Below are 12,258 nucleotides of genomic sequence, written 5' to 3' on the forward strand. Positions count from 1 at the left end.
GTATACTCATTCAAGTTGTATGTTTCATATTGTTTGGTTGTTTTGTGGTTAATTTGTTTTCTATATGTTGCAAAAAAAGGGGGGGAGATGTAGTATTATTGGTTATCTCTGATCTGACCAAGCACTCATGTGCACAGGCTGTGACGTCATTGAGGAAAAGGGATAAAAAGCGGCTGGCTATTAAACATGGGGGCTTTTTGAGTTCGTGGCTACATCGAAGTGGTGTCAGTCTTTTGCTCGCATCACCGCTCCGGCAGCGGACACGACAGAAATCATGTATAAACATACTTCATTATATTGAGATTCAAAATACTTGGTGTTCTATGGACAAGAAGTTATAAAGAGTTCCTTACTTAGTTATGTTGAGGTTTAACTGTAGTTGAACAAACCGAGAAAGCTGTGCACGAAGTGTAATGGTTCTGGACAAGTCCGTGATAGCTTTCACTTTTCCTAGAAGAGGACTGATGTCACTGCTGTCAGCAAGGTGGCCCAAGAACACCAGAGAAGCAAAAACAAACTCACACTCATGTATGGCAAAACGCTCCAAGACGAGACGTAGATGATGGAGATGCTCAGTTTAAGGCTAGCAAAGAGGATCACATCAACAAAGTGCTGAAACCTTTGCACAGCAATATGCAAGTCAAAAAGCATATGGCTAAATTCAAACAGGCTAAAGGGCTTCACAATAGCCGTTTTTTGGGTGTCCTCTAAAGTGACGGGAATCAAGCTTGGAAAACCTGAGGCTGTTTGTAAGGACTGCGATGTAGAAAAGAGAACGTCACTGCATCTGGAACCTCCAGTTTCAACTATCGATCCCTTGTTTAGTTTCCCAACTAGCTGCAGGGCCTGGTGCAGTGTTCCGTGGATGCCCCAAAACAACAATGGTATCAGCAGTACGAAGCACACTTCTGAAGCTTGGTCTGGTAGAAAGGCTGTGGTGAAGGAAAGTGGCAGGCGTTTTGTCTTGGTTGAAACTCATGAGGACAGTTATGAAGGAAATGGTCCCGAGCGCATTGCCGGCCAGTATGCAATGTGGTGGCAACAAGATCGCGAAGATTATAAAGGTCATGACGAAGCTCGGTGTCTTTATGGGGATTCAACACAGGGGGGTGGGTCAATTCATGTGAGGCACAACCAAATGACTGAGCGAAGGAAACGTTAGAAGCCGCTGAGTGTTGACTTGCGACTTTCCTTATGGTGTTGGCGTCATCCACCAAAGTTGATGATTTGTCAACTTTTGTCAACTTCTAAATCAGAAATACGCAGAGGAAGTACCCTCTTACATATATTGGCCGACTTGTAACCGAATCCGGCCAGTCACCTCACTTGACATACAGGGAATTGGTTATGCACCATGTCCTTGTACTAATTATGGACTGCAAACATCACATTTCTGTCTTTCGAGTTTACTGAACAAATATAGATTAACAATTGAAAGTTTATGTATCTTGTCCAAAACTGATATACTACATAGGATGTTCTGAATGTGCTATTCATCTAATATTAGGTCATATTTGTGATGGTTAATTAATGTCATGCAATTATCCATTGCTTTGTTATTTAATGTTCTTTTATCTATCAGAGTATTATTTTACGCTTTGCTGTGACAGGCCACATGCATGCTTTTGTGTTGTCGCTCTCCGCTGCCTGCAATTTTTAAATTTAGTTTTCTGGGTGATGGGGCCAGTCAAGCTGTGAAATGCAGCTTTCTTCTCATCACACCTAACCACGTCCATGTGCACTCTTATGTACCTGCTATGTGGTTGAATAAACTCTAACACAAACTCAAACTTTGGAAGTCACAGCAGGAAAAGCTACTTCAAAAGGTGCTCCTCGAACGGGGCTGCCACATTGTCAAGCAGGCTCTGCAACTGACGAAGCAGCTGTGTTGGGCGATGGTTGCCCAACTTGTCTATGCCAAGGAGCTGCTGGAGTTGCTGGCGCTCGGATGGCCTTGTGCAACCCAGAATGGCACTCTGAAGGGCATCGTATGAGTTGGTAGCAGGGGGCTTGGTGAAGACGTCTTGAACTTCTGTGACAAACTCGGGTGGCAGCAATGACCAGAGATAGTCAATCTCGAAGCTCCCCATAGCCTGCAGGAACCAGAGGTTAGGGTTTTGTGCGTAAAAAGGAGGTAGGCGGACAGTGCAAGCATTGTGGAAACACGGGTTCTCAGACTTCCCCACGAACGACATTGAGAGCAGGAGCAGAGACATTCTTTATTCTTCACCACAGCCAGATTTGTTCTGTCAGATTGGCATTCCCGGTACGTGATGGATTCTCTAATTCTCTTGCCAAACTGCAATCCTCTTTTTCACAGCGGCTGTCTAGGGGCACCCCATAGCACATACAAGTTGTCATTGGGGAGGCCCGGATTGTATCAGGAATATCCTGGTGTTCCATTCCAGGTCACTAATACGAAGAAAACGACGCGGCTCGTGGAACACTAGGCAAGAACAGGTTTGTTGTTTGCAGCATACCGTCCTCTTTCTTGTTAGCGCAGCAGTGTCTCCACAAGAGAATGGAACCTGAAGAACAAGCTTTTATTTACCCTATTTGCATGCCAGTGCTGACAGCACATGGCAGATTTGGCAATCTGTGACTCCCTACAATTGAAATTTCCTGCACCTGTGGAATGGTCAGTGACATTTCTCGACATCCACCATAAGCAAAACAAACTGCAAAGTAGCTTCTGATGCAATTTTAACAAATTTTCTCCCATCCTTTTCTCCTTCTTAGTAATGGCGACCAAAAATCGCACTGATTACTGTGATGCATGACCAACTTGGTGGTTGCATGTCAATTAATCAATAAATCAATCTTTATTTCGCATTCATTCATTTACAAAAAAAAAAGGAAGAGTAAGAATGTGCAACTGATGCAACGGTGAGCTGACAATTGCAGCTCCATCTCACGTGTTCCAAAGAAGAAAGCAAGGATGCAGTGCGCTGTCTTCCATAGCGTGCACGGTCCCGGGGGGAGGCGAGGGAGGGGGGCAGGGTGGTGTTCGCCAGAAACTGCGTATTCGGGGGCCGCGCGTGCGTTATCTTGAAAGCGATCAGCAGAGTGTAGTTGTAGCAGTGGGACTGATGGCTCATAGCTGCATGGGTGCTGTGTTCTCGCCCATGAGTTTGCATTGAAGTGATAGACAGCACAAATGTCACTTTGCTTGCTGCTGCTGCTGCGCTTCTTCATGGCAGCATTTTGACAGCGAGTGTCTGCGGTCATTGAGTGTGACGTCTTCATGTTTGCCTGTGTGCGCTGACAGCGTGCTTGTTAATTTAATTAGTAAGCGAATGTTTGGAAGTTTATACAGTGGATAAAACTACTATCCTAATTTTGTACAGCTGTCAACTAATTTGCTATCGCAATCGATACATTCTGTTCGGGGTTGCGCATCCAGGCTTCGTGCAAGACACTGCATGCGCTGGGCTCCCAAACGGGCTTCACGCTGGTGAGGAGGTCTAAGCTACGGCATCTTGCCTGATACACCCACTTTGTCGCAAGTCGCCAAGCACATTCCTCGGGAGTCTCCTGGGCACACGAAGCCCGCGCCTTTTGCCAAACTTGTTTTGCCGGAATTGTTTTGATGACTTCGGGGTCGGTCGACTTGCGTTGCTTCTCCATCCTTCTTGCTCGGCGCTCGGCCACTTGATCACAGGACGACTCCGGCACCTTCCTAGCGCTCACACACCCATTGCAACTGCCAGCGGAGGACAATGCAGCACGCCTCCGCCTACCTTCCACCTCCGGGACAATTTTCCTCATTTCTCCATTGTCCCTTCACTCAACGTTACCTACACTTTTCTCTAGGTGGCGTTATTTTGCCGCATGCTAAGCACGCTTGTTCTTATTTTCCCCGGTGTGTGATTCTCTTCACCTCCACGGGCCTTCCTCTTTCGCAGCTTCAAACATATATTCGCCAATTTAACAAGCTGGCCAGTTATGCTTGCACGTAAAAATTAAATAAAAGCAGAATACAGTCAGTCTAAAATTGCTCCTCGTACAATGTTGGCTAAAACATCACGAAAATATTTGTAGAGGTGGTTACAATTTATACAGGAAGTTGGTTATAAACCACGAATGTGTGTGAAATAAAAAGCTGAAAAAGAATAATTTGAGTTGTATGGTTGGCACACCTGGCTGTGTAGTTCTCCACAGCCTCCCATAGTGTGGACCAATAGAAATGGTTGACGCAGTTCAGCGTCCAAACAAAACCAAGGCAGCCTGACATATGTCATCCTGAATAATGTAAAGGATGATAGTCCTCACAGTCATTTCACATGGCGCAATTTTCATCACATGTGATAGAAATCTCAGTCATTACAAGCCCTCTGGGGTTGTAATTAATGAGAATGAGCTGTGATGCACAACCAACTTGGTGGTTGCAAATCAATCAATCAATCAATCAATCAATCAATCAATCAATCAATCAATCAATCAATCAATCAAGAAATAAATCCTTATTTCACATTTATTCGTTAAAAAAAAAGAGTGAAAACGTGCAACTGGTGCGACGGTGAGCTGACAATTGCAGCTCAATCTCACGTGCGCCAAAGAGGAAAGCAAGGATGCAGTGCGCTGTCTTCCATAGCGTGCATGGTCCCGGGGGGAGACGAGGGAGGGGGGAGCAGGGTGGCATTGTAGTCCACCAGACACTGTGTATTATGGGGCCCTGCGCGCATTATCTTGAAAGCGATCAGCAGAGTGTAGGTGTTACACGTTTTCACTCGGACATACAGCATACGGAGCACAGGGATGATGTTATTGCCCTTGGACTTTGTACAGAACATTGAGGAAACGACAACAGCAGAAGTGCACCTGGAGTGTCTATATAGTTATAGACAAGTTAACCCACATTCACGAAGTGAAAGATCACCGTAACATTCTTTTAGCAGGATATTTTGTGCTACCACTATGCCATATAGCCCTGAGGGTTACTTAAATAAACAAATCAAATGCAAAACTTATTCAAAGCCATTCAAAACAAAAAGTTATATAACCCAATTGTACTGCAATTAGCATATGCTGCCAGGCACCCATGAAAACTTAGAAGTATGTGCGCTGTATTACAAAAGTATGTGCGCTGTACAACAAAAGGCTAGCAGATATTTCAAAAGCTAAAGGACATATAAGGGGATATTGCACTAGTGCGTAAAAAAGGACACGGACAGGAACATGAAAAAGGCACACCGAGGCACCATCGGGACCTGGCCATTTGGCGGCACATTGCAAGCGCTGCGAGATTGAATGCATGCCACTGTTTGATAAGACTCAAGTGATTATTTCTAGCACAGATCAGAGAGAGTGCGATATACTTGAGGCCTTCCTTATTCACTGGGAAAGCAGGCCTACGTCAGCAAACCTACTTTGACAGCAAAGGAACTAAAATTCTTGCGCAATAGGGTGCCACTGCACATGTGCTTCAGGGATTAATCAGGTAGCAGGCGTCCTTTTTGCCCATGTATTTGTGTCCTCCTGAGAATAAAGCCAGTTGATGTATAGAGTTTGGTGTGTCTTTTTGATGTTCCTGTCCGTGTCCTTTTTTACGTGCTAGTGCAATGTCTCCTTATACGAATAACTACCAACTAGCCCAGCTTCCTGCCTTAAATGTAAAGGACGTACATGAATAAAACTCGTCTTAAGCAGTTATCTCATACACTCACCACTGGATGCAGGCTGTGCAAGGAGTATGCCTTGTGGCCGAATTACAGCAGGCTCCAGCAAGGTGCAGGGTGCTGACACAGGTGATGCAGTGGCTTCAGTGGCTGCTGTGCTACCCACATTGTCTGCGAGTGTCACCAGTGGCACTGGAATGTTGCTGCCAGTATCAGTAGAAATCTGGCCCACCGATTGGGTGCACACAGGAACCAACGTTGTCGACAAGACTGGTGCTGCTGAAGTTGCCTGTGGCATTACAGCTCCCACAGAGTGCGAGACAGTGGCTGGGTGCTCTGCAAACACCTGCACAAAAGCCTACTGCAAATCAGTCTAGGCATTACAGAATATCTTGCAAGCAGCATTTGCTTGCCCACCATGGTATTCACATTTATCTGAAATTGCAATGGCAAGTTCAGGAATATGTTATCAGAACTTTTTGAGTAACATATAGGCTTGTGCAAGTCTCGTGCAGAAAGTCAGGACAGGATGCAATACACATTCACAAAGCTCTTTGCAAGGCCGATTAAGAAGTGAGAATAAACGACAGACGACACTCGTCTCTCATCTCGCAAATACTGGAATTTTCTCTGCCTTTCGTGCTGAACATGGACGCATCACAGTATGCAACCGGTGCAGTTCTATACAAGAAACAACCAAACAAGCTGATCAAACGAAACACCACGTGGTGGGGTACTATAGCTATACACTGAAACCCGCTGAAGTGTATCACTATAACACAGAAAAGGAAGCTCTGGACGTCTTAAAAGCTGTTTGACATTTTCCAACTTACATGGAAGGTGCCAAATTCATGCTTTTCATTTATCATCAAGCACTGACTCAACTTCTGAGCATTGCCAGATGGATCAATCATCTGCAACACTTTGACTTCATAATTTCGCACCGTCCTGAAAAACTCCTCACCGGTGCCGACACACTATCTAAATTACTTCTACACTAATCAAGCAAGAATCCAGACGGATCTATGCAGGGGACGCTCCTTAGCTCCATCTGCCATGCCTACTCAAGACGATGATGACAGTACTTCAGGCACTTTACCGACCGTGCCTGAACCAACTACCATCAACCACCATCCTGTTCCAATACAACCGTATGACCCCTGTATATTTTCCGGCGACGACAACACTGATGTCGAAGACTAGCTGGAAATGTACAAACAGGTAAGCGGACTCAACAACTAGGACCATGCACTCATGCTAGCCAACATAGTACCATAACAACCTTGTGGGAACGGTGCAAGTTTGGTTTACAAACTACAAACAAGAAATCATGACATTGGACGTGTTTAAGCAAAAGCTCACCAATTTGCTTGGCAAGCCAATCGGATGCCGTCATGATGCTCAGAAAAAACTTGCATGCCAGGTTCAGACCTGCACCAAGTTGTACTAGACATATGTTCAAGACGTTATAGCGCTCTGCCGCAAAATCGATAAAAATACGCTGGAAGCTGAAAAGGTCACTTTCAGCTTCCAGCATATTTTTATCGATTTTAGCGTATTTATCGACCCACATCCTCAAACATACACTGTACGACGTGTTTATCCTTCTGATTTTCAAAGACTCCTCCCCAGTTTGGGATGTCATGACTAAATTCTGGCGCTTTGAAGAAGCAAAAAGTCACTGTATTGCGTACCAGTTTTCATGCCTCCCCAACACGCCTTCGACATCTACGTGTGAAGACAACCGCCTACCACCCATTCCTGTTGCACCAGAGAATATAGTGTGTATTGTCTGACGGGAGACTGAAGCTGCCTCACCTGTTTCACCCCAAGTGCATGCCCCTGCCGTTTCTCAAACGACAATTTCTCTCATCCAATCTATTGTATGGCAAGAACTAGCCAACATGGGACTGCAGTCACTTTTCCCAATCAAAACACCGGACTACCGGCCACCTGATTCATACCGATGCTCGTAGCTCGTTCTTGTAACACCAACTTGGCAGCATGGCGCACCTCAGATGATAAGTTTATCTGCTTCTGCTGTGGACGAGTCGGATATATTTCTCGCCACTGACGCACTCTGTGGAACTCACAACCTTGCCAGATGTACTCAACTTTTTGACGTCTGCCTGACAGTTTTTGCATGCCGACGCACGTTCAAGACGATCCTGCTCTGCCTTCATTGCCTCGGCGAAACAATGACAAAGTTCAGGCTGTGCAGAATTTTTCCATGCCGACAAGCGCCAAGGAGGTGCAGAGCTATGTGGACCTTATTTTGTATTTTCACCTCTTCATGCACAACACTGCAGAAGTTCTCCGACCCTTTTGAAAGCTGATGCTTCATTTTCCTGGGGCCCATAACAAGCAATTGCCTTCTTGAAGCTTATCTCTCTGTTGACATCTCTACCTATCTTGGTGCACTTCAACCTGTCTGCTCCTACTGAAGCCCGCACTGACGCCAGTGAGCACTGACACCAGTGAAATCGGTGCCACTTTGTCTCAGTGTCTGCGAGGGTACGACCATGTGATTGCATACGCAAGTCATTTGCTTTCTGCAGCCGAACGAAACTATTCTATCACCAGGCGAGAGTGCCTTGCACTTGTCTGGGCAGTCACAAAATTTCACTCTTATTTGTACGATCAGCCATTTGCAGTCCCTACAAACAACCACGTGCTCTGCCGGCTTTCTTCCCTAAAGGACCCAACAGGATGCCTAAGTCGCTGAGCGCTGCGACTTCAGGAATACCCATACACCATGGCCTACAGGTATGGTTGTTTACAACAAGATGCCAACTGTCTGTCACGCCATCCTGACATCCCTCTAGATATTTTTGTGACCAATTCTTCTGTTCTTGTTCTCTCACTTTCTGCTTTCACTGACCTTGCCACTGAGCAGTGCTATCTATGACCCCTACAAATGTGACGTCCTGGACAAACTCACATCTAAGACGCCTGCAAGATTAAGCTGTGGGAAGGTACAGAAGATCTCCAGTTTATCAATGAAAAGCATCATGTACCACAAACTATAGTTCAAAGGAGTCTTCATCTGTACCACAACACTCCTGGATCAGGCAGACATGATGGCTTCTGGCACAAATATGAAAAATTGCTTATGAGGTTCACATGGCCACATGGATTCACATGGAAAACGACATCAGCATTCACATCCGCACATGCTATGTCTGCCAGGAGAACTAAGCTGAATTTAAGCGATGGACAGATGTTACGACAAACCCTGAATATTGACACGTGTACTTGTCTTTATCAGGCGACCAGGTTTCGCCGCCTAACAAATGTTATCGCACAGTGCGGGACGCACCTGCATGTATCAGAAGTTTCTGGAATGGTATCGATGCTTCTATCCTCTGTCTGTTGTCGCCGAACCTTGTGTTATCTGATTTCATCGCGTGACGCGAATGGTGTAGAACTTTGTGGAAGGCATGCGGGTCCCAACGGTTAGTCTGGAACATTCGACGACTGCTGTATAAAAGCCGATGCGCTTGACCCGCTGAGCAGATTTTCGATGATCGCCGACGGTGTTTGCTGCTATCGTTGTTCTATAAGTGTAGCCTGTTTTTGTGGGCACAGGTTCGCCAAATAAAGGTTAGTTTTCTCTTTCACAGTCTTGCTACTGAGTTCTTCAACATCACCACCATGTGGCAACATTTAAGCATCCCATTCGAAGTAATTCATTTGGACTTTGTGGAGCTTAAAACAAGGGTGAAGGAGTCAAACGAACACAAGCTTTCCTGCTTTCCACAGATGAGTGCACAAGGACAATTGTGGCTAAAGTTGAAAGTAAGAAGCAAATGCTGTTATCAATCCCCATAACTGCGAGTCGGCCTAGTTGGAACATATTCATATTGATACTTTTTGTGCGCAAACAAACAGGGACGAAGAATAGGGGCAACACAAGGACGAGCGCTTTCCTTGTGTTCGTCCTTGTGCGCTCGTCCTTGTGTTGCCCCTATTCTTCGTCCCTGTTTGTTTGCGCACAAAAAGTATCAATATCAATCCCCTCAATGTTTTAAACACACCAAGACGGTACTCTGCGACAACAGGCCGGCTTTCCTGGGGAGGAGGAGGAATAGACGTTTATTGTGAGAAACAGCGACAAAATGCTCTTTCTTCGCCCTAGGTGGGCGGCTCTCTTAGTCCAGAAAGCCGTTGGCTAATGCCGCAGCCCGGGCCCAGTCCACCAGACTTCGCTGATCTTCCAGGCTCTGCGCCTTTAACATTGTCTCCCATGTTTCTTCGATCAGGCTTTACGGAGTCCCAAGTTATCAAGGTGGGCATAGGAGCATGGCATAATGATCAGGTATTCTTATCCATATCACCTGGCAGCAAACAGCCTCAAGGAACGTGCCATATGAGACATCAAACAGTATCGTAAGATCTATACAGACTTTGCAGGCGGCTGGAGGTGCTGCCTTGAGGCCGCTGTGAAACATCACAACACATTGCACACCACTGGTTTAAACTTCACTTCTCATTTTTCCACTTCGAGGACAGCGCCAATTCTTCCTGCTGATCCTCAGCTAGGCCTCCTAGAAAACCTCGAACTCACTGAAGTCAAGAAAACTGTCAAAGCACAAGAGGTCTACAAGCACCGCAGGAAGAGAAACTTTGATAAAAGGCACAACAGCAAGATACTGTACGTACTACCTGGAGCTTATGTCCTTGTAAGGAAAGGAATTGTACCTCAAAATTCAAAATTTTACGGACCATTTCATGTGGTTAAGACCTAATCCCAGCATGGAATCTTGAAGAACATCCGGTGCACCAAAGCCTTGGGTCAAACGGAGTGCACCTCTATTGGCAACATATTGACATATTGTCGCAGCACTGTGCGACTGAGGCAGAGAAAGAAGTAGAGTGTGCGCGCGTAATTTCGGGGTACTCTGTGCCGGCTGGGCCTGGCCTGTAGCTTCCATCTCAGACCTTGTTTCACCTTGTAGATAAACATCATTCGTAACATCTTTAGTGGATGTGTGGGGTAAATCTTGGACGACCCTGGACCACCCAGCTCTACCAACTGTCCGACGGAGTAGATACTTGGCCGGTTTACGACCACAAGCAGTGGACATGACCGATTCCGGAGAAGGCAATGACGACCCCACCTGCGGCGGGACAGACAGCAATCATGGAGGTCAGGCTGGCTACTGGACACCGCTGTGAGAGCCACCCACCTTTTCGGTGAAGGCGAACGAAGACGTCGACGACTGGCTTAAACACTACAACAGAGTGAGTCGCCACAACCACTGGAGCACTACGAAGCAGCTCAATAATGTCGTTTGTTTTCTCGCTGGAACCGCACTCCTCTGGTTTGAAAACCACGAGAGCTGGGATAATTTTGTAGAGGAATTCACTAATTGCTTTGGGGACCCGCGGTGCGATCGGAGATGGTTGTTTGGCGCGTTCGTTCGGTTACTGGCGCGCGCGATTGGCCCACTTCGCGCCGACGTCGCCAGCCGCGGAGTGCCGCCCCATTTTTGGTGATGTCAAAATGACGACACGCTTCTCTCAATCATCCGCCCACCGAGCATTTCGTCCGAACGCGACGGGAGTTGAGAAGTTTGGAGCGATCATACGGCTTCGGATGGCGCGTCCGGTGGATTGGATTGGATCCAACAGGCGGCCTTTTCGGCTGCGGAATGGCACGTTTGAATCCAATCTATAGTTTAATTCTAGAAAATGGCACTTCCGTTTGTGAGGGTTCCACTCTGCGTGCGGCTAGGGCTGAAGGCGAGCACCGGATCTAGCCCCACGCAGTCGCTTTGTGTTACTCCCCAACCCGTAGCGCGGGAATCGCGGCTACGTCGGGTTCGAACGAATAAGGCAGCCAGCGGCGTCAACTGTAAGAACGTTTATTGCTACCGGCAATAAAGAACACTGGCAGAGGGATGTCCTCTCTGTAATAGTAATAAGTAGGCTGGCCTCGTTGCCCGGGATAGTGAGGCAACGTGGTTCACTCACGGGTTGCGGCAGGTACTCCAGTCTGGCAGGTTAGGGGTCCAGCCTCAGAGAGGGAGCGTGTCCCCCGGTCGTGCTGTTTCGTACCTTTTTACCTGGGCGAGGGGAATGTCCTCCTCGCCCGTAAGCTACCTGCCCGCAAGTGGGGGAGGAAGGGCACGCACGCGTTGCGAGAGCGAGGGAGAATCGGGAGAGGGCATAGTGCGCCTCTCCCCTGTCTATGCCGGCGCTCGACGCGACGGTGCCGGGGAAGATGAGCGCGTGTGCTCCCCACATCCTCCCCCGGTCGCGCTGTTTTGTACCTTTTTACCTGGGCGAGGGGAATGTCCGCCTCGCCCGTAAGCTACCCGCCCGCGAGTGGGGGGAGGAAGGGCGCGCGCGCGTCGCGAGAGCGAGGGAGAATCGGGAAAGGGCATAGTGCGCCTCTCCCCTGTCTATGCCGCGCTCGACGCGACTGTGCCGGGGAAGATGAGCGCGTGTGCTCCCCACATCCTCCCCCGGTCGCGCTGTTTTGTACCTTTTTACCTGGGCGAGGGGAATGTCCGCCTCGCCCGTAAGCTACCCGCCCACGAGTGGGGGGAGGAAGGGCGCGCGCGTGTCGCGAGAGCGAGGGAGAATCGGGAGAGGGCATAGTGCGCCCCTCCCCTGTCTATGCCGCGCTCGACGC

At 47.7% G+C, this 12,258-nt stretch overlaps 1 protein-coding gene across 11 annotated transcripts in view; it reads right to left on the reverse strand.

The window, feature by feature from the left end:
* Wnk (Wnk kinase) overlaps positions 1–12,258 on the reverse strand; it is a 540,152-nt gene that overhangs the window by 62,040 nt on the left and 465,854 nt on the right. For 10 of the 11 annotated variants that reach the window (XM_065456126.1, XM_065456128.1, XM_065456127.1 and 7 more), the window contains one exon: positions 5,667–5,976. In XM_065456126.1, the coding sequence (XP_065312198.1) occupies positions 5,667–5,976 (310 nt within the window). The remainder of the gene's footprint in view (positions 1–5,666; positions 5,977–12,258) is intronic. The other variant, XM_065456129.1, reaches the window with a different exon arrangement.

This window comes from Dermacentor albipictus, chromosome 6, assembly GCF_038994185.2.
Source record: "Dermacentor albipictus isolate Rhodes 1998 colony chromosome 6, USDA_Dalb.pri_finalv2, whole genome shotgun sequence".
NCBI lineage: Eukaryota > Metazoa > Arthropoda > Arachnida > Ixodida > Ixodidae > Dermacentor > Dermacentor albipictus.